This window comes from Corvus kubaryi, unplaced genomic scaffold (genome assembly GCF_017639235.1).
Source record: "Corvus kubaryi isolate FWS band 111438036 unplaced genomic scaffold, C.kubaryi_AGA036_p1.0 78, whole genome shotgun sequence".
Taxonomy (NCBI): Eukaryota; Metazoa; Chordata; class Aves; order Passeriformes; family Corvidae; genus Corvus; species Corvus kubaryi.
In genome coordinates, this window is record NW_024582065.1 from 5,871,596 (window position 1) to 5,894,062 (window position 22,467).

Sequence of the window (22,467 nt, forward strand, 5' to 3'; positions counted from 1 at the left end):
ATGCTTCTACAGCTGGAGGTGTTGATGTGCCACCAAGGTCACCCCCGAACTCGGAGCTCAGCCTTGCTCTAGGCTCTGTGTTCCCACGGCTAGCGCCCCTCTCTCCTCATCCCCCCGCTGCCCATCAGCCCCCCGCAAGCAGGACCCCGATTCCCGACATTTCCCTCCGAGGCTTCCCGCTGATCCCTGCGGAGCGCCTCGGGGGGGAGGGGGGGGGGTCCCGGCGGCGGGGGCCGCTCTGGAATCCCCTCCTCTCCCGAGTCCTCCCGCCATTGGGAGCGGCGGGGCCGTGCCGGAGCCCCCTCCCCATCCCCATCCCGCTCCCGCAGCGCGGGGCGGGGCGCGCCGCCCCTCCGCCCCTCCGCGCCCCCGCGGCCGCTCCGCGCCCGGCGGCGGAGGGCGGGGAGGGCGCGTGGAGCCGGGGACACGCACACGGACACGCAGCGCGGCCCCGCAGCGCGGCTCTGCGGCCAAACCCCTCCAACAAAGACCCCTCCGCCCCCCTCGCCGCCGCCCCCCCCCCGGGATGTAGCCGGGCCGGGAGCCCCAGCGAGGCAGCGGCCCCGCCGCTCCGTGCCCCGCAGCGAGGCCGGGAGGCGGCGGGCTCAGAGGCGCTGCCGCCACCATGGGCAAATCCAACAGCAAGTTGAAGCCTGAAGTTGTGGAAGAGCTGACCAGGAAAACGTACTGTGAGTGCCCGGGGGGTTGCCGGGGGGATGCCGGGGGTGTGATGGGATCCGCGCTGCCGCCCGGCCCCGCCGCTCCCCCGGGTCGGTGCCGCGGCTCCTGCGGGGCCGCTCCCGGGGAGGGCGCAGGCTCGGACGGGTTTTGTTGGAAGAATTCAGGGATTGGCCTGGGAGGAGGAAAAAACCCATAAGGCAGCAGAGACACGGAGAGGGGCAACGAGCCAGGGGAACGCGCTGTTTTTTCACAAAAACCATCCTCCGTGGCCTATTTCTGAGCCTCCGGGAACGGCGGGGCCAGGGCCGCATCCTGCCCGCCCGCGGCGCCCACCGGAGCATCGCGCCCTCCCTCGCCGCCCCTCCGCCCCTGCCCCGAGCATCCTTTCCCCGGGCTGCCCGGTCCCTGGCACCCAGGGCCCGCCGCGGGGATTGTCCTCCCCGCGCTGCCTCCCCGGAGCCCGGCAGCGGGGTGCCGAGCATCTGGGTGGCTTCCAAAGTTGGGTGCGTTAGTTGGAGGGGTTCCCTTTGTTATTGTGCTCTGAAGTGGAGAGAAGAGCCCGACACCGGCGAGTTCGATATTTTTCTAAGTATCTCCGTATCGGTTTAATAACCTGATTTTCTGAGTGAGTGGCTTTCCCGTCTGGACCTCCACCGTAATCTAATTAACGTGGCTGGTGCCTCAGCCATCCAGTTTTAGCAAAATCATTTTTTTTTCCTGAAGGATGCACAAAGGAAACAAAGGCTTTCGTGGCTCAAGTTTGCCTCCCCGCTTGCAGGTCGCAGATATTCCCCAAACGTGCAGCAGACCTGCGAGCTCTCCCCTCTGTCATTGCTGCAGTCCCACAGCAGCGCTTACCCAAAAAGGCAATAGATTAGGATGCAGCAAGTTCTCCCATATGGAGAAGAGGCAATACTGGTGCATTGCACAACCCTACACGCGGGGTTGCTCTTTGCCGTGGCACAGCAGGCGGGAGGAGGGCAGGTGGTGGGGGCATGTCCGCATAGCCAAACCGGGTGTGATGCTAGGAGAGGTTGGGGTACCCCGGCTGGGCTTCCTCAAAGTGCTCAGGGGGAGGAAATGGTGAGAAGGTGGCAGTGCCAGGTGGGCACAGCCCCGGCTGGAGCTGAGCTGGGTTTTGGTGTCCTCACTGCAGCTGTCGCCCACGGTGAGTGCAGCCGCGCCAGGCCAGGTACCATTAATGCTGTGCTGCAATCACCCGCTCCATTTGCAGCCGCTGTGACGACCTGATCTCTGATGGAGAGGAATCTGGGAACAGCCAGCCCCAGCACAGCCTCATCTGCTGGTGATCTCCTGTGTGCTGGGCTTTCTGCACCCCTGGGGTGGCTCCTCTGCGCCAGGAAGGTGCCAGCACCCGAGGGGCCGACACAGGGCACACAGGCAGTGGTGGCTCATGTCTTACCTGCAGCTGAAGCCAGCCAAATACAGCGCTGGTGAAACCAACGTCTCTGGGCACAGGGATGTCTCTTTGCTGGATAAGGCCAGCAGGTCATTGCTTTTGTGAAATACTTCGTTCCGAACTTTCTGCTCCTCTCTTTTGGGTGCCCTCCCCTTTCCACTGCACCCTTTCCAAGAAAGGCTGTGGTCCTTTGATCTATCTCTCAATGAATTTCCAGCCTGTCTGGAGCTTTGCCTGCCTGCTCTGGACTTCTCATTGCTGCTTTTTAAAGACCCCTGTACCTGTGCAGGTAAGGCAGCAGCACCTAGCAGCACGTGGCCCTTTGCGTGGCTGGAGTCTGGTGCAGCATCCCAACGTGCCCCAGCAGCATGTGGCTGGCAGTGTGGTGCCTGTCAGGGAGAGCTGTCGCTAATTCCAGGGTTTGTTTGTTCAGCTCTGCTCATTCCACCTCTCGTCTCTGGGATTAATTACTTTTGCTGAGCGCTTCTGCCCCTTTTCTGCAGCTGTCAAGGCGAGTGCGCATTCCCTTGTCTGGTGAAGCACTTCACAGAGCCCTCCCAGGCACGGCTGAGAGCCTCTGATTTATCTTCAGACCCTGGGAGATTGGAAAGATGCTCATTTCCCTCTGTGTTTTGGGGAAGCCAGGCAGAGGAGAGGCAGGTAGGAGGGCAGGGCTGCACTGAGTACAGGGGGAGGAACTGATCCAGACCCCAGTGCTGTGGCTGCTGGAACAGCTGGAGCAGGGGACAGTCATAGACACACATCCACAGCCTGCTCAAGAGCTTCTGGGGGCCTGCTTGGGAAAGGTTTTATTCCGCAGCATGTTGATACTTTGGCACCTTTCTGACAGACACAAGAATATCCCTGGCCTGTGCTGCCCATCCCATGTCCTGGCTGCCACGTCACTGAGCGAGTGCTGTCCCTGCCTCGTGCGTGGTGCTGTTTGTGCTGTTGCTACAGCACATCTGGGCAGATGTCTCCAGCAGCCCAAACTGATGGGAACCTGCATTTGTCCCATGGAGGTTCCCATGGCAGCGTGAGCTGTGGCTGTGGTACGTGAAGGGCTTCTCCCACGCTGGGATTTCCTTCCATTGCATCATTTTCTGTTTGTGTGAATTTCCATGCAAAACAAAGCAAATACCAAAAAGGCCCCTCTCGGTTCTGCAGGATCAGAGGGAAATGTCACCCCCTCTCCCTGCCCCACATGGCTTTTCTGCAAATTTATCTCATCCATGGGACACAGATGACCTCTGTTTCCCCTTAGTGCTCTTCAGTCCCTGGTGGCTTCTTGTCTCCCTTGTCCCCTCTGGGCTCTCCATCTCCTATTTGTGGTGTTTCTCTGGCCGTGCCTCAGTTGCAGCAATCCTGGGACAAGCAGGAGATGGGAGGAGAGGAGCATGGGATGGCTCAGGTGCCAGGGCACTTGTGGACAGGGAACTTGAGCCGAGGATGCTGCAGGGCTGCCGTCAGCGGCCTCTGTGAGCTGCGAGAAATATTTTCCTGCGTGCATTCAGAGCAGGTTGTCCCAGGCCCTGCTGGGAACTGGACATGGAAAGGCAGGAGCCTGGAAACCTCATCTCTTGGCTCCCCTCCCCATTCTGCTCCTGACTTACAGTGCTGGGGGCCAGATTTTAATGGCACTTGGACACCTAAAGGCGCAGAAGGGCTTCTTCGAAGTGCCGGCTGCCCAAGTCCTGTTGGTTTGGACCCATCTCCATGTGCCTTTCTGTGTCTCTGGGCACCTGAGTGCCCAGGAATACCTGGCAATGCCAGGCTCCTCCGTCTGCCAGGTGCTGGAATAGTGCTTGTGGGGACAGCCAGGCTGCAGGGCTGTTTAACCCTCCTTGGAGACCAGGCTGGTGCCTCACAGGAGCGTGCAGGAGAAGTCAATGCTGAGTGATAATAATACTGAATAATAAATTATGTAATTCTTTGTACTCTCATAAATCCTTTCATCGAAAAGCCCTCAAAGTGCTTTATAATAATTAATTTATTAATTTTCCTGCTGCCTCGTTGGGGTAGCTCAGAGATGCAGTTTGGTGTTGTGTTCCAGGAGGTGGTAACTCCTGACACTTGAAGGAACCACCATCCTCCCTGGATCACATCCTCTTCCATGGGGATTTAAACCTGAGCTTAACTTGGGCCAGCTGCTCATGGTTTAGGGCCACGGTGGGATTTCGGATTCTGTTTAAGAACCTTGTGGGGCCATGGTCAGAGGGTTCTGCTCAGCCGGAGATTTGTGAAGGTCCTGAGGTGTGGCTGTGGCCTGAATGAAGTGTGTAACATGCACATGTGCAGTTGTGGGTGCACGATACGTGTCCTGGGTGGAAATTACTTGGTGTGGACTCCTGGGAGAGAAACTGGAGGAGAAATACAGTGCTGAGTGTCCCTACTCGCAGCAGCACTCCCAGGCTAGTAACCCTTAAAATCGCGAAGCAGTTTTAAAAATTTGAGCTTGTTTCAGAAGAGCACATTTTGCTCTTTTTTTTCAGTCATTTTTTGGGGGATTGGCTTTCAGGGTTCCCTTTGCACAGCTGTTGCCCATGTCCAGGACTAGCACTGTTATTTTTGAGGGTGCAGTAGCTGAGCAATCGGGCACACTCAGAGCCGTGTCGGTGCAGCAGCATCGCTCTGGGGCCACGTTGGGGTCAGGATGGTTGGGGATGGTGGTCCCGGTGCTCCTGAGGCCACAGTGGGGCTCAGGTGAAGGCGTGGGAGCCATGGCAAGGGTGCCAAAACAACACCCAGGCTGCAGAGTGGGTGCAGGGAGAGGAAGATGCTCTTTTCCCAAGAACCGCATCCCACCCACTGTGATCTATTTTGTGGATTTTCAACTCGCTCCGGCATCATCATTTTCTACTCTTTCACAATAAGCTGCAAAATTGGCTCTGTTGCTCGACAGTAATGCAGGGAATTAATGGGCATTAGTTTAAGAGCAAACTATAAACATATTGATTTGTAGTTACGGGGGTACGTGGTGGCGGGTGGAATTCTGTGGGAAAGGAAAGGAAATTCTACGATTGCAGCAGTTTTCAGCCAGGAAAATGGGAAAATGGGTTGGTTCCTTGCTGGCTGAGCCAGACTAGGGCTTTGCTCCACTGTGCCACCCTGGTGCTGAGGAAATGTGCTGGCTGGGGCAGTGGGCAGGAGCAGAGGAGGGACCTTGGTAGCTCCCCTGCTGCTGCTGGTTTATTTTTAGCCTCCAAAGTGTTTGGCCCCAGGCACTGAGTTTCTCTGCCAGGTTGGTTTGTGTTGAAATGCCTCCTGTTGCTCATCCAGCAGAAAGCGGGGTGAGCTGGCCGGGTGGCTACGAACCCATTATCCCTCAGTGGCAAACACTGGGTGAAATCATCAGCCTGGGTGACCTTTAACAGGGCTTGGAGTGACAGGACAAACGGGAATGGCTTCAAACCAACAGAGAGCAGGGTTAGGTTGGATATCAGGAAGAAATTCTTCCCTGTGAGGGTGGTGAGGCCCTGGCACAGGTTGCCCAGAGAAGCTGTGGCTGCCCCTGGATCCCTGGAAGTGTCCAAGGCCAGGTTGGTTTGGGACCCTGAGGCAGGACAATGGGCAGGAGATGCCAGAGGGATGCCCAGGGGCTGGCATTTGTTTGGGGCCTGGTTTTGCTGTAAGCCAGAGCTGTGAAGGGGGTTGCTGTGGTGCAGGTTCACTGCAAGCTCAATGTGGACCTGCTGTGCTGCCTCCGGAGGGCTGTGGTGGTCTGAAGTGATCTCCAGTTCCTTCTCCAAGGCGACCCCAACCTGCTCCCAGTGAATCTGACCCACGGCATCCCACATGCACGTGGACCTGGGGCTCCATAGGTAGATGCAAGCAAAACAAGTTTTGGGGTTTCAGAAGCAAGTTTCGAGGAGTCCCCGCAGTCCCTGGGAGGTTCTTGCAGTGCCAGGGTGGGAAGGGGGAGACACGACTGAGGCCCTGAGGGCTCCCTCTGCGGCAGGGCAGAGCAGCCATCCCCGCCAGCCACGCTCACGCCGCTGCCGCTCTGGCATCACAAGAATCACATTTCATTTATCCCCTGACATGTTAATGGATCTGCTTAACCACTCTCCTGACCTTTGCTGCTGCTGCTATAATTAAGGTTGTGAAACAAGAAGCTCTGAAGGCATCAAAGGAAGCGGCTGCTTCAGGGAGGAGCCAGCGGGCACGCTCACTCTGTTATCGGGGTGACATTTGTGGGGTCGCTTTGTTCCTCCTTCCCCTCTTTGTTCTCCTGGGTCTTCCAGGGAGCTGGATGCCAAAGCAAGCCAAGCTTCGTGCCCTGGGCAAGGGTGGCCGTGGGGTGCTCAGCCCTGGGGCATGGTCTGTGTTGCTTCCATCACCATCACTGCCTGTGGGCACAGGGCTCCCTCCCCACACCTCCTGCTGGAAGGAGGGCTGCCTGTGCTTCATCCACCTATTTCTCCAGCATCTTGTGATCGATGGTCGGACCTGGCAGAGCCGCTCTGGGTCTCTGTGTCACCCCTCAGTGCTCGGTGATCCCTGCAGGAGGGACTGCAGGGGCAGCAGAGGTGGCCCTGCTGCCAGCAAGGCTTTTCCTTGAGCATCCTCCTGACCTTCCCATGGCTCCAGGGAGTGATGGCTGAGCCAGAGAGACTTCCTTTCCTACTGCCCATGCTGCTCTAGAGGGGAGTCTTCTCCTCTGCCCAGGGCAGGAATTGCTCCTCAGGTTGGGGATGGCATGTTGGAGTGCCAGATCACCCTGAAATCCCTGTGGGCAAGGGATGGATTTGAGCAGGTGGCAGGACACAGCTGTGCCATGGATGTCTGGGCAGGGGGGCTGCTCTGTCCCTGCTCCTGATGGCACTGGGAATCCTCTGCCCCTCCAGAGGGCTGCGTTGGCTCGTGGGGAAGCTGGGATTCAATCCTGGGATAGACCTGCTGCAGCCACCAGCTCTTGCTGTGGGGGTGCTTCAGCCTGATTCATTAATTTCCAAATGAAGGCACTGTCCCTCGCCCTTCCTCTCTTGCCTTTGCTTCAAAGAGCAACTGCTGCTTTTTCCCTAAACCCAATTTCCAAAGCCTAATGTCGGGCCCTTAAATATTTAATAAAGTCTAAAAAGGATTTCAGCTGCATATTGGCTTTCCTGTTGGTACCAGCCCCGGGGGAGATGAGAACAGAACTGCTCATGGACCTGTTTATCCACTCTGGGAGCAAGGCAGACCACTAATGGCAACCGCCAGTGAGGAGAGTGCCAAACACCCCGGCACTGCTCCGTGTATTGCTCTGTGTCTCAGAGTAACAAATGACACCAATAACACTGTCAGACTCAAGCTCCGAACATCTCGGAGGCTCCCAGACCTGCCGTGGTGCTGGTGATGTCTGAGTCTGATGGGGAGAGAAGCCAAACTGGGAAAGCTGGGATGGGGGTGTCCCGCTGTGACAGGGAGACGTATGTTGGTGCCTGCACAGTGGGGCTGCTCCCAAATCCCTTGGGGATGTTGCAGGGATGGGTTCCCACACAGGGACACCCCGGTGTGTGGGCGATGTGGCTGGGAGCAGAGATAGGCACGGGGCTGAGCTTGGGGCACAGTGGTTGGGGCAAACTGCAGGTGATCATCTCGAGGAGCAAAAGAGAATGACATCAGTCCAATTCCAGAAACAGTTGTTTGCAAGGGGGTGACCCCGGTGCCACAGTTGTGTTTTACTGCCTCTTGCCCAGAGCTGTCCCTGTGCTGCCTGGGAGCAGGAGCAAAGCCCAACCAGGGGTGGTCTGGTGGCCCAGGAGCTGGCAGAGAGCACGGAACCAGGACATCATTAAGGAGTTCAACCTGAATTTTAATGAGACCAGGTCATCAGGGCCAAACTACCCAAATTTCCAGAGTGCTGACATATGGAGTATCCTAAAAGTTACCATCATCAAACAGGGACCTGAGTGAGCTCTGAATGCCCCACAGTGGGCTGATGGACAGTCCCAGTGGAGGACTGAGCCCGTGGCAGCCTGGAAGAGTTCACCCCTTCCCTCCACCACAGGGCAGCTCCCGTGGGCACTGGGCTCTGTTGGGGGGTTGGTGCTGGAGCTGGGGCAGTGCACTGGGATGGAACCTGGTGCCAATGCTCCAACTGTCCCTGGGATGCTTCCCCCCGACCCCTCCGAATTGCACGAAGCCACCCAACAGCCCAGGCTGCCAGAGGTGACCCCTGCCAGCCCTGGCACACAGGGCATCTTCCTCCCTCTGCAGGAGGTGCCCATTCTGCACCAGACAAGTGCTGCCCAGTGCCTTTTTGAGGGCTGGATTAAGTCCCCTGGTTCCACTCACCTCCAACAGCTGCTGCCGTGCTCTTGGCTGAGTGTTTTGTAGAGACAAGGCCTGGAATTGGGAATGACTACTCAGGCTGTGATGTGTTTACCCCAGGTAACTCACTCCGCAGGGCCAGGGGCTGGCACTGGGTCCCCCTGTGCCAACCGATGGGACCTTGCTGTGTCCGTGTTTGCCGGTGTGAATTCTGCACCGAGTACGTGTTGTACCGCGCCCAGTGGTCACTCTGAGGGACCAGGGACGAATTCTGCAGGGCTTGTTCAGGCTGTGATGCTGACGCTGTGATCCCAGGGGCTGGAGGGAAGTCGGAGCGAGCACATCCTCTGCCGAGCCGGGCGGGAGGGAGCGGGGAGCTCGTAATTGGTTAATATTAACATTGTGACGATGTTGAGAGTGGAGTTTGTATCAGATTTACGTTCAGAAAATTCTTAAATACGTGTTTCGCCGAGACGGGGGGCGGAGTGCGTTTGGCACAAATCGCAGCGTGTGCGGGGCTCGCCCCGCAGCACCCGGGTGTTTTACGCGTGAGGGGCCCTTCAGCGCACGCATGAGCACCCCCGGCTCCTCCGCATCATCGGCGCCCAATTAGTTCACGCATGAGCGCCCAATTAACACACACGTGAGCGCACAATTAATTTACATATGAGCACCCAGCTGGATTTATGCATGGCTGCCCAGTGAATTCCCGCTGGATCGCACGCTGCTGCTCCGTGCATGAACGCACGGTTGTTGATGCATGAGTGCCCAATTAATTGGCACACGTGCCTGCAATTAGCTCATGCCTGAGTGTCCAATTAATTCATGCATGAGCACCTGATCCATTCACACCTGAGTGCCCAATTAGTACGTGCACAAGTGTGTTATCTCCTAATTACACTAATTTACACATGAGTGCCCAATTAGCTCACGCAGGAGTGCCCAGCGAATGGACGCGTGACTGCTCAATTAATCCGTGCATGGGCGCCCGGTGAATTCATGAATGCCCAAAAAAATGGATGCATGAGCCCCCAGCTGGTTCGTGCATGAGCGGCCCTTTCACTCTCGCCGCAGCACCCGGGCGGTTCATGCATGAGCACCCAATTAGTTCTCCTAGAAGCACCCACATAATTTATGCACGAGTGCCCAATTAGTCCACGCATGATTTCCCAGTGTATTTTTGCATGAGTGCCCCTCTGGCTCAGGCATGGGTGCCCAGTTAGTGCATGCATAAATGCCCCATTCCTTCACGCCTGAGCAGCCACTTCGCTCACGCAGGAGCACCCAGTGTGGGTGCCCAATTTCCCCTGGCCTGGGCACTGCGCTGAGCATCCACAGCAGGTTTAGGCAGCCCCAAACCCGATGGGAGCCCCATCTTGGGGTGATGTGCTGGCTCCCCCAGGCTGGGATGCCCGGGGACCCTGTGAAGGAGCCACAGCAGCTGCCTGGGGGAAATAAATGCCGCAGGACTGCCCCTGCCATGACTCAGAGTGTGGTGCTGGACCACTTGCCCGTGGGTTGGCGGCAGAGCCCGTGACCTGGCATAGTTGGAGTGCCCTATGGCGGTGAGGGAAGCCACTCTGTGCCTGGAAATAATTAACTGGTTTCCCTGATAAGGCCTCGGGTGCCCATGGCCCCACGCGATCAAGGTGCTGTTGTAGCAGCTGGAGCAAGGGGGGACGTGTGGGGGTTCCTCAATGGCTGCTGCGTGGGGACAATGCTTGCTGAGCGTTTGGGAGCTCAAACCTGCAAAAGGACAGAGCTGTGCCGTTGGTTTTGGCACACGGGCTGAGCTGAGTGCGCACGGTCGTGCTCAGGGTCCAGCCCTGCGGCGGTGGCCGAGCCCCTACTCTTGCGCAGGCAGGGGAAGCGATGTCAGCACAAAACAAGCCCCGGTGGGGCTGAAGCATCACGTCACCTCATGTATCCCACCGTGACCAGGGGTCCCTGAACCACTCGAATCCAGTTACCTCCTGCCCTCCTTCCTGCTGCCCCGGCCCCGGCGCGGTCCAGCGAACAGCGAGATCCTGCGGCAGGGCAACGGATGGGGATTTACAGTCCCAGGTCCCTCCTCTCCTCTCTGCCTGGAAAACACAAATTAACAGGCTTGAGCACTGATTAACCAGAGCTGATTCTTGCTGCAGTGGCAGCTGGGTGGTGGGAGGAGAGGGGGCACGCGAAGGGCGGGTGGTGACGGAGCTGTCAGTCCTCGCCTGTGCCACTGGGATTGATGGAGAGGTGGGGGGAGAGGGCTGGGGAGGGGGGGTTAAGTGCCGGCAGCTGGGAGGAGGGGGCTGGGGGCTGCTTGGAGGCTCTGTCCCTCTGTGCTGTGTGAGACGTGTGGCCAAAACCTTCCTCCCAGCTGAGGTGGGAGCGGGAAGGGACCGACCAGCGAAGGGCAGAGAGGGCCCTTGGCTGCGGTTTGGCCGTGTGGGGCAGCTCCTGAGCTGCTCTGGGTGCCTGTCCCTGTCCCTCTGCCTGCCCTGCCTGCGCTGGGAGCCCCGCGCTCGGCGATTCCCCGTTCTTTGCCCGGCGCTGCTGCCGCTGCCGCGGTGCGGGGCTGCGCGCACGGGCCGGCGCCGGCGGGGCGTCGCTGGGGCTCCCGGCTCGGCAATGCCTCTTCCAGCGTTGCGGTTCATAACAAATGATAATACTCTGCCTTTATTTAGCGCCTTTCATCCCCAAGGATCCCGGGGCACGCTGCTACTAACAAGCTGCTACGTGCACTATTTTTAGCCCTCCCTAGCGCGGCTGCGGGAGCGGCAGTCCCTGGAGCACGGCACGGCAGCTGAGCCCGGCTCCTCGCTGGAGCGCGGCCAGGGAGCCGATCCTGCTCCGCTGGGATGCTCTATGGGGCTGCTGTGGGTCATCCCCTTGTTGTGGGGCGTCGGGGGCGCACCTGGCCGAGGTTTATATCGCTGCAAATTGATGTGTGTCGGCTCAGCATCGCGGCGTCATCGGTGCCGCGGGAGGGAAATGCAGCAGCTGCCGCTGCACAGGTACTGTCGGTGAGCCCGGCTGGGCTCTGCCTGCCGGGGAGATGCAGAGCAGAGGGACAGCCCTGTCCCGGCGTGTGTCCCCTGTCGCCAGCCTCAGGACAGGTGGCTCAGCCACGCGCTCAGTAGCGTGTCCCCAAGGCTTCTGCGGCTGCAAGTCGAGCATTAGCATTCCTAATTGGTGCCACTCGGAGTGTCAACAGCCAGCAGGGTCGGAGTGGCTGGGAAGTGGCAGCCATGAAGTCATCATCTGTCCCGGATCTGTAACAGCAGGTACGGGGGGGCAGGTACTACTCAGTCCCCACGCTGGGTCAGGGCTGGGGTGGTTCCCTGCCCTGGGAACACTCTGCCCCTGGGCGAGGGGGAGATGTGATGGCAGTGGAGGGGTGAACCCAGAGGTGGGTGGTTTTCCAAGGGCTGGGAGATGAGGCCGTGCTCCCACCTCAGGAGAACCCCACAGATCCCCCAGCACCCAAAGCTGGAGGACAGGCACTGGTGCCAGTGTGCTGGAGGAGGGCTCCGTGTGGCTTTCCAGGATGCACGTTAACAAATCCCTCATTGGGAGCCCTGTGCTGATTTCCAGCGTGGCACCTGAATGGTTCCCTCCGTCGGAAAAGCCTCTCCTGGGAGCATCACACATCCCTCCTGCGGCACGAGGGGAGCTGGCTCCGTCCCTCCCTCCTGCCTCAGCCCGAGCGTGTCATTACCAGCATTTCTCCTGTACTAAAAAAAGCACAAATTTCTTAATTGTTTCCTGCTGGAGTTGAAAGGCAGCTCCCGGGCCCAAAATAGCACGTTGGGGGAAACGCAGCCGAACAAGAGAGAAGCAGAAGGCGATTTGCCTGGAGGGGCTGAGCTGAGCTCTGACTGCAGCCCGGGCTGCTGCTGAGGTCTTTTTTGCCTGCCCCGAGGGCTCACCCTCATCCTCCTCCTCCTTCCACCTACCCTCCTTGGTGCTCGTGGGTGATTGGGCCTGCAGAGCTGGTGCCTGGGGCATCCCCTGGGCACCCTCAGGGTGGAGGTCACGGCTGGTGTCTCAGTGAGGTTGTGTGCAGGGAAGCCTGTTCCTGTTAGAGATGTTGCTCAGCATCTCTCTTTTGGAAGGATGCTTCTGTGCAACCCTTTATTTTGGAGATGGGGAAATCCCTTGAGACTGCTATGACTGATGTTTAGCCCACCCCAGCTCAACAAACAACCCTCCAAATCCCACCTGTGACTGCCAAAGCCCTCAGTGCTCTTCATCCCAGATGCTGAGCATCCCCATGGCTGTGTCCCCTCTCCTGGGGTGCTGCTGTCCAGACACCCTGCAGTGCTACAGTGGGTGCTGCTTTTGCTGAATCCCAGGGGAAGTGGGGGAATTAAAGGCTCTGTCCCTCCAGTGACTCCTGGGCTGGGATGGAGGGATCCCCCAATGCTTGGGGCAATCTTGGGCACAGCAATTCCTGCTAACGGGGATGCTGGAGCCAGAATCCAGCTGGTGATGAGGTGTGGGCCGTTGTGTGCCCTCCTGGCCGCCCCACCTGCCAGCCCTCGCCTCTGTGCTCTGGGCCTTCTGCCAGGCACGTTACAAATCTTCCTGATAGAAAATTGCTTTCTTTTTTTTTTTTTGCCATCCAAGGTAATTGGTATCTGTTGGTGTGTCTTGAGTCTCTATTTTTATCAGCCGTTTGCACATTGACATCTCCACTTGCCTCATTATCCCCGCGCCTTTCAGACCTGTGGCTTTTTTATCATTATTTAGATGCACGACGCGAAGGAAATGACAAATGAGGCCGTTCCCCCTGTGCCCACCTGCTGGCACCTGGCTCCCTGCTGTGGGGAGGCACAGGCACAGCTTCTGCAGTGGGACATGCAGGGACAAGTGCCAGCCCGCTGCCCAGCATCCCACATCCCTCTGAGCCTTTCCTCTGCTGAGGACATTTTTCATTTCAGCAGCTGTCCCTTGGCTGGGGACACTCGGGGCTGCCAGTGCTCTCTGTTTTCTAGCTGGTTGCATTTTTGGGGTTTTGCCAGAGCCTGATGGGGCTCCCCAGGGTGCTGGGATGGGTTTGATGATGTTTCTCCAGAGGCAGCTGGTGCCTGGGGGGATGCCAGCCCTGGGGCTGTGCCTGTGCCCACGTTCAGTGTGTAATGTCAGGGCCAGGCAAGTTCCTTCCCTGAGCTGCCTCCAGGCAGATGTTTTGGCAGATGTTTTCAGGGGTGTTTTAGCTCTGGGAAGATGAGACAGCAGGCCCAGATTTTCCCCAGGCATGATCAACTTGTCCCCTTCATGGTCCAGAGCATCTTGCAGCCATGGTTCTGCACTCTCTGAGCACAACACAAAACATCTTGGGAGGCTTCTTGGTTTCAGGGGTCCCCAACACCTGCAGCCCTGGTCCCATGGACCAGCTGGGCTGGCCCAGGCAGTGCCTCAAAAGCAGTTGCTGCCACATGGGGAACTTGTAGGGGGCACCTGACAGCTCATGGAGTGAGTGAATCCCAGAGCATCCCCCAGGGAAGTAATTTTTGGGAGCCCCATGGCATCCCCCAGGGAATTCACTGATGGGCAGTGCAGGGGAACAGCTGTCACTGCAAAAGCACTAAATTTCTCTCTTTTTTTCTCTTTTCTCCTGTTTTCTCTTGCAGTCACGGAGAAGGAGGTGCAGCAGTGGTGAGTGCCTGGCATGGTGGTGAGCTGGCTGGGGCATGGGGCTGTGGGCAGGGGACAGGAGCTGGTGGCACTCGGCCACCCCACTGGCCAGACAGAGCAGGGACATGCAGGAGGGGTGGGCAGGTGCACCCATATTGGGGTGAACCTGCCTCGTAGAGGGGAGACCAGAAAAAAGAGGGGTTTTCCTTCACACCCTGGGCAAGGGCTGGGTTCTAGTGGCTCTTCCCGTACAAGCAGCCAAAGAGCATGGGGACGTGGGGACTGTCCAGCTGGTGACCCGTTGCAGGAGGCTGGTGCTGTCCCAGCGTGTCCCCTTTTGCAGTAGGGCCTGCAGAGGCTGTCAGGGGTGGGATCCGTGCTCTCACTCCATCCCCTCCGCCCCACCGAACACAGCGCCCTAGAAAAGCCACTGCTTCCCTTTCATCTCCCTATCCCACCAGTCAAGGTTTGCTTTCTTTATCTCTTTCTCTCATCCTTCCCCCCCACCCGATGAGTCATAGCTGCAGCAGTGTGAAAAAGATGTCACCGGCACTTCGGTTTCCCACCTCGCCACCCCCTTCCCCTCCTCCTCAAGCCCTCGTCCCGCTGCAGCGGGCGCCTGACAGATCTGGGCGACGTGTTGCATAATATTCACGCACCCCACGTGATGCCCGTGTGGTCCCACATGCTCCCTTCACGCTCCCTGCGTGGTGCCCTCACCCACAGAGCCAGTGAGCCCCTTCCCTGCACCCTCCGGTGCAGCTGCACTTTCCAGCACCCAGGTCCAGCCTGAAGCTGGGACCGAGGGTTTTTTGGGATGTTTAAGCATTGGTGGGTTTTGGAAATGACCTGAGCTGTGCCACCTGGTGACACAGGAACCCTGCTGTGCCCCCCAGCTCCTCTGAGCAGATTTCATTTGGGGTCGTGCAAAAATTATCATGGAATATCCTGGGTTGGAAGGGACCCAGAAGCATCATCATAAGTCCAACTCCTGGCCCTGCACATCCCAAGAATCCCATGTGCCTGCAAGTGTTGTCCAAACACCTCTTGACCCCTGGCAGGCTTGGTGCCATCACCACTTCCCTGGGGAACCTTTTCCAGTGCCCAGCTACCCTCACAGAACTCGGTGGTCACTGTGCCATTGTTTTTCACCAGGGCATGGCTGCAGCGTGGCATTACTGTCAGTCCTGGCTGGGCAGTGTGTCCTTGTCACCTCCCATCTCCCAGACAATGTCCACCACAAGCCTGGTTGTGGCCCTGTTGCCCCTTGTGGGCTGGCAGCAGGGTGGAGCGGTGCAGTGGGCACCACTCAGTGTCACTGGTGCCACTCGCTGCTTGTCCCCGCTGCCACCCTCACTGTGGTGCCCACAAAGACGTCATCCACAGGGCTGGGATGCTGCAGGTGGGGGATGGGAGCGACACAGGGAGCACCTCAGCACCTTCCCAGCCCACTGCAGCACTGGGGAGAGCCTCATCCCAGCTCCCCAGGGCTCAGCAGGAGACCCTTCTGGGCCCATGCCCTGCCCTCCATTCGCAGGTACAAGGGCTTTATCAAGGACTGTCCCAGTGGGCAGCTCGATGCCGCCGGCTTCCAGAAGATCTATAAGCAGTTCTTCCCCTTCGGTGACCCAACCAAATTTGCCACTTTTGTTTTCAATGTCTTCGATGAGAACAAAGTAAGTCTGGGATCCAGGGGCACAGTCCAGGGGGGTCAGGGCTGGGCCTGTGGCGATGGTGGGATGGGTTTGGAATGCATTTGCGTGGCACTGGAGGAGCAAAATATTCCAGCGCTTCCTGGGGCGTGAAATTGAAGCGGCGCAGCTGGAGCGAGCCCCCGCGCTTGTTTTAGTTGAGGAGTGTCACGTGGGGAAGGGCGATGAAGTGGCAAAGCAGGAAAGGAGAAGCGCGGTGTTTTGGTGCCGCTGGCAAAAGCCCATCCGTGCAGTGCCCTTCCAGAGCCGCTCCCGCCGGGATGTTTGCTGGTGGGCTGGGCACCGGCAGCTGGATGCCAGTGCTGGAGATAAATGTGCATCACTCCTCCCTCCCTGCTGCCTTTCTGGATGTGCCCCCTTAGAGGGGACACGTGGGAAGGGAGGACTTTGCTGGACAGGAGTGGCAGCAGCACCCTGACCCCTCCTTTCCTCCCCCCAGGATGGGAGGATCGAGTTTTCGGAGTTCATCCAGGCACTGTCGGTCACCTCCCGGGGGACGCTGGACGAGAAGCTGAGGTGTAAGTGCTGCCCATGGGATACTGGTGGGCTCAGCCCCACGAGGGTGCTGGGGTGAGTGTCCAGGGCAGGGGTCACAGTCCCAGCCCCTTGGTGTTGCTCTGGCTTGCAGGGGCATTTAAGCTGTATGACCTGGACAACGACGGATACATCACGCGGAACGAGATGCTGGACATTGTGGATGCGATTTACCAGATGGTGGTAAGAGGGGCAGGGGGGGCACAGGGTGAGCAGCCCCTGGGGGGGGTCCCTGCTGGGCTGGAGCTTGGCTCTGTGGGAATGCTGAAACACCCCCAGTTCCTTCTTTGGCCTTTTTTGGTGTGGGGTTGTGGCCGTCCTGGCCATCGTGGCCAGGGCAGGGTCTGGATCTGGTTGCTGAGGGTGACTGTAGTGCCAACACTGTCCCCTTGCACCCTGTCCTGATGTGAGGTGTGGGGGGACAATCCTCGCCTGGGGACACCCTCCAGGCAGGGCAGAGATGGGTGTGTGACCAGGTCCTGTCCTGCTGCTGCAGGGAAACACGGTGGAGCTTCCCGAGGAGGAGAACACACCGGAGAAGAGGGTGGATCGGATTTTTGCCATGATGGACAAGGTGAGGATGCTTGAGGGTGTTTTCCCCGTGGCCAAGGGATTTAGGAGGTGCTGTGGGTCCCTTTGCTGCATCTTGGCTCTTGCATGTGCCTCCTTTCCCCACCAACACAAGGTCTCAGCTGCTGCCAAGGTCTCTGTAGGACACCCGCATCCCTCTGGGATCCCTGGATGCCTTTCAGGGTCTCTGAGGTGGCATTGTCCCCTCCATGGCAGGCATGGGTGGCTTGATGGGGAAACCGAGGCTGAGGCAGCGGTGTGGGGAGGCTGTGTGGGATGGTGTGGATGTGCCGGGGTGTCGGGGGCTCACTGGGTGGAGCTGTGCAGTAACAGGAGTGTTTTGCAGAATGCGGACGGGAAGCTGACGCTGCAGGAATTTCAGGAGGGCTCCAAGGCCGACCCCTCCATTGTGCAGGCGCTCTCCCTCTACGATGGGCTCGTATAGTCCCAGGGCCGAGCGGCGGTGAGTGCAGTGCCAGGGGCTGCGGGTGCCCATCTCCCACCTGCCTCATGCCATTCCCACCTCCCCCAGGCACAGCCAGCTGATTCTCCTCTGCTGAAGCACCAAAACATGGATATCCCCCCCAAATCCAGCCAGGGGGAATGTTGCCCCGTCCTGATAGGTTTCTCCCAGTCTCCCCCATATCACAGAGCTCCCTCAGACCTCATCCCATGGAGATGGAAATGTTTGCCTGCGGCACAGCTCACACCCTCACCAGCAGATGTGGCTGTAGAGGAGGCAGGGAGGCAGCTGGCGTGCTGGGGGCACAGGGACGCTCCAGAGACAGATTATATTAAATGTTTTATTTATCTTAAATCTTATTATATTATGCCCTGGAGCTGGGTTTGGCACGGCAGTGTCAGGGACACTGGTTCCCAGCATTATACAGGTGCTGGGCTGAGCACCCCGTGGTCCTTGCTATGCCCTGTGGAGCTGTGCAGAGTTGTCCCTTGGAGTGATTTTGGTTATCACAGTCCAGGCAGTGTCCAGGGGGGTGGGGTATTTTTTAACCCCACTGGAGTTTTGAGATTTTCAGTATATCTCTATTCCGTTTCCAGCTTTGCCGTTCCAGCTGCGCTGGTGTCGCACGAGATGGCCACAGGGATTTTTGCCCATCCTTCTCACCCTATTTCCCTTCTCCCCACCCTCTCCTGCAGATGCCTGGGGGAAGATGCTCTCCGTGCCATCCGACCACTGCCGCGCGAAGCTTGCCTGTCCCTCCCGGCTTCCTTTCTGTTCCGCGAGCAAAGGATGCCCTCGAAGCGCGAGCTCGCTCCCCCTCTCTGCACTCTGAACCAGCCGCTGCCATTTGCCAACTTCTGCTTTTTCCAAAAAAAACCCCGCGCCAGACCCAGGTCTGAGCGGCAGCGAACGCCCAAGACTTCAGGGCCGGGGGAACGGGTCGAGCATCGCCACAGGCAGAGCCCCCTCTCGGCCTCCTCGCCCCCTTTGCTCCCCTTTTCCTACGTTTTCGGATGGGACTGCGGATGCGCCGGCGGGGTCCTCTCCTGGGAACCAGCCGGCCAGAGACGGAGCCCAACGGTACTGGGGGGCTGCAGCCCCTGGGCTCTGCCCGTGTGGGGTGGTCGGGGAGCTGAGGCACCGACGGCGATTGGGAACAGAGTCCTGGTGTCACCCACGATGCCGCTGGCAGCCCGGCTTGGCTCACTAGGGATATATATATTATATATTTTTTTTTTTTTCTTTTGGTGAGACAGTATTGTGCTTTTTGGTTTGGTTTTGGTTTTTTTTCTTTTCCTTCGGTGGAAAAAAGTGAGTTTTTTTTTTATACGCCTATCTCGACGATCAATATCCTTATTTATTTGTTGTAAATGTTGCTGCTGTGTTTCGTCTCTCGTGTGCGTGTCCACCCACCCAGGTGAGGATTTGTAAGGTTTACATGCTCGTACACTATTGCGGGGACCCGGGAGCCTGCAATAACAATGAAGCCAAAAATCTGCCTTCCCCCCCTCTCCTCCCACCCCCTGTATCCCAAGCTCCGTGGGCTGGCTGCTGTTTGGAGGGGATGCTGTCGCTTCTTTTCCTCTTCCCATTCCTGTGTTCCCTGCATTTTTCTGTTCACCCTTCCCTTTGGGAGCTCAGTGCGGGCTCACTCAGCCCAGACTCTGAGCAGACCAAGCTCCATCCCTCGGTCGGGCAGGGTGAGGAAACTGCCAGGCACCAGAACGTCCCCATTTCCTTTCTTTTATTAATTTTCTCACTGCATGAAAAAGTATTAATGGAGCCCAGAGTTGGGTTTTGCTTTCAAGCAGATTCCTTTGCTATTTTCTGCTTTGCAAACGGTGGGAAGGTGTTCGGTGGTGGCTGTGAATCTTCCCGTGTGCCAGTGGGGCTGGAGGGACAGAGGGGGAGCCTTGCTCCGTCCCCCCATCCCAGCTGGGACAAGGTGACAGGGGAGTGCCAGGCTGGGCTCTGCACAGCTCAGGGCGTCTCCTTATCCCGTCACTCCCATAGGACATGGGAGGTCTTGCTGTGAACCCAGGGCACGGCCCCAAGCGGAGCCACTTGCGCCTACCTTGGAGGAGGCAAAGGGCTGGGAATACACACCTGGGGACACCGGGCTGCAGCCCCCCCGTCATGAGTGGGGCCTGCATGGCCTCTCCACACTCCATCAACACCCACCACTGCTCTGGGATGTGCCCCCAGCTCAGCCCCACTGGCACCCACACCGTGGGACACAGCTGGCATCTCTGCTGGAGAATGAGCCTTGCGTGGGTGATGCCTCAGCTGCCTTGGCCCCTGCTCTGGGAAAGGAGAGATGGGCATTCCCTCAGGAGCAAAGTGCAAGAAGCCTCTGGGACCCCTAAAGCCACCCTGGGGCTCACCCTTCCATCTCTGGTCCAGCTGATGGTAGCAGCATCTTTCCACCCAGCTGTCTCCTAGGATGTCTGCAGCTCCTGTGGCTGAGCCCAGACAGAGGACTGTCCCCATGGCAGTGGGAGGTGACATCTGGATGTGGAGGACAGTCTGACAGGTGTCTCACGATGCAGGAGACAAGGCAGTGCCTCAGCATTTCCTGAATCCTCCCGGCATGGCAGGGACAGATCTTCACCATGCAGCCCTGCTCCCCAGTTTTGGGGTTTTGTGCTTGTGGTACTTCTTGATGCCCATAAAAAGCCACCTTTCCCCATCCCCAAGGACACTGACCTCACGTCCATGTGCAATATTTCTGCCTCTTCTGCAGTTTCTGTCCCCGAGGGTGCCCATGTTTCACTGTGGGGGCGCTTCTGAAGGGTGTCCTTAACTCCCTCCCATGGAAACCTTTTCCTTGTTGCTCTGTGGCCAAAATGCAACTCTCTGGGGTAGGTTTTTGCAGTGCCTCCAACTTGTTGAATGCTCGTCTGCCAGACCGGTCCCTTCCCGGTGCCAATCGATGTTCCCAATGAATGTGACACTGCTGCAATCGCCTCCGCTGATGAATGATGGGCCCCGCCGCGTTTGACATAGTTCCCAGGCAAAGGCAAACCTCATTTGCTCTGACACTTTTCCCCTGGAAAGCTTTTAATTTTTGGAGGACCTGTCATGGGTTGAGCTCCATCAGTGCTCGCAGATGTCTCCCCAGGGAGTCAGCCCTGCCAGGGCTCTTGGCACACTGAGTGTCCCTGAGCAAAGCGGCTTGGCCCCAGTGTTCCCCCCGGCTGCGGATTTGGGACCCTGGCTTGGATGCTTCTAATCTCCCTTTTGGGGAGCACCGAGGGCCCCTGATTCCTCCTGAACACCACCAGGATCTGCAGTGTCTGGGTATCACTGAAAATAAGGCTTGGAGCATCTTGTGCTTGGAAATGTTGGCCTTAACCTCCTCGTGCCTCAATTTCCCCATCAGTGGAATGGCCGGGGTGAGCCATCCCCCTCTGGAAAGCGGTTTGGTGTCTGTGCCCTGGCAAGCATGAGCACTGGATACGGCTCAGGACTGGCTTGGCAGGACCCACCGAGCATCAGGCACGTGCAGAACACCGGGAACGGTGCTGGGGTGGAATTTACATCAGCCAGTCTTTAATTCCAGCCTCTGTTCTACACCTGCTCATGATGAAACAGCCAGCAAGCCCTGGTTGGTCTCTGTTTGTACTCGGGTTCCTGGTGCCTGTCCAAAGTAGATCCCTGGCCATGGGAAGGGGACCCAAAGCACAGCCAGGCAGAGGTGAGGGTCCAGCCCCGGTGACTGTGGCATGTCCCCCCCTCTCATTTGTCCCTGTCAGTGTTGCCCCATTAAATGCCATGTCTGTACTTTCCTTTCTTTTCATTTTTCTGTCTGTGCGCTGACTGTTGCTGCTTTGTATCCGTCTTTCCTTGAGCTCTGGGGCTGGGCTGGGCTGAGCTGTTTCCCCTGGGAGCAAGAACATGGGAGAGGGCTCTGGGGGCAGATTCCCCCCTGCCCTCTCCTCACAGCACAAACCAGGACCCGAGAGAGAGAGAGAAGTGAAGGGTTTTTCTTCTGGAGCAGGCTGTTAATTAATGCAGTTTATAACGAGACCAGGCTGGTCCCAGGAGCGCTCTCCGCTGGGTTGGTGGAGGGGGGTGTTTGCTTATGGGGAACCCCAGACCCTGTTTGTGCCAGGTACCAGCTGCATCCCACCCTCCTTCACAGAAGCAGATGCCTGTAGGTTCTTCCCGTGCCATCAGGACACCCCATTCCTGTTGGATGGGGAAGCTGAGGTTGTGGGAATCCCAGCCCAGGGTCACTGCTGCTCAGTGGGCAGGGATGCAGCTGTCCAGAAGGTGGAATTGTCTTGGAGTCTTGGGATCTGGGTTTAAGCCCCACTTGGAGGAGGACTGGCTTTGAAGCAGGGCCAGGCATGGCATGGGGGCAGCTGAAATCACTGGCAGAGCTGCCCCCTTCCCATGTATTTAGGGTTGGGGGGTCATTCGGGATGGGTGAGTGACCTGCAGCAAGCTCAGTCCCCCATCCAAGGAGGAGATTTGGGACATTTAGTGAGAGCATCTGCCATCCTTCCCGAGGGCACTGGAGGGGAGGGCTCTGACTGGGACAGAAGCAAGGGCTGAGGGCAAAGGAGGGAGCTGCTGGCCCCAGTCTCAGTGCACAGTTTGGGGTGCAGCAGTTTTGGAGTCTCAGTCACACATGCCAGCCCTGACTAGTCCAGCAGCTCTGCAGTAAAGTCGTCCTTCCCTTCTCTCTCTGCTCCCGTGGCCACCAGCCCCGGGTGGGTGTCCTGTCCTGCAGATGGGACCCTGCCCGGGGGGTGGCCGAGCCCTGGGCTGAGAAGCAGCAGCTCCAGCAAAGAGCCTTGTTTGTGAAGATGAAGCCTGTGTGTGCGTCCGTGCCGGTGTCTCGGCTTGCATGCCCCGCTGCCTTGTCTTGAGATGAATTCAAGAGCAAACCAAGCAAATGAAACAGTTTAATAACAGAACAAAACAAAACCCAGGAACTTTGTGACAGTGGAAATAAAAGCTTAATGACAGTAACGAAGCAGCAGTGGTCTATGATGTGCTGGGGTGGGTGGTCACAGGGCCCCCAAAGCTGTCCTGGCACCCAGCGGGGCTGGGAGCTGGGCTGGGGGCTGTGGTGGCACTAGCCCGGGTGTAAATAGGGATGCTCTGGGCTCTGTGGGCTGGCACTGTGCCCACACCTGTGATGAGCTGTCAGGTCTCAGCTCCAGGCATCCCAGGGCCCCTTCACCCCTAGAACACCA

The 22,467-nt window shown here is 58.2% G+C and overlaps 1 protein-coding gene across 1 annotated transcript; it reads left to right on the plus strand.

Annotated features, from left to right (window-relative positions):
* Positions 1 to 386: 386 nt before the first annotated feature.
* On the plus strand, positions 387 to 22,240 carry NCS1 (neuronal calcium sensor 1). The gene is made up of 8 exons (XM_042052351.1): positions 387 to 689; positions 13,978 to 14,002; positions 15,519 to 15,657; positions 16,133 to 16,211; positions 16,322 to 16,410; positions 16,724 to 16,801; positions 17,144 to 17,260; positions 17,956 to 22,240. Exons 1-7 carry the CDS (start codon positions 626 to 628, stop codon positions 17,240 to 17,242), a joined length of 573 nt encoding a protein of 190 aa, XP_041908285.1. The 5' UTR covers positions 387 to 625; the 3' UTR covers positions 17,243 to 17,260; positions 17,956 to 22,240.
* Positions 22,241 to 22,467: the final 227 nt, after the last annotated feature.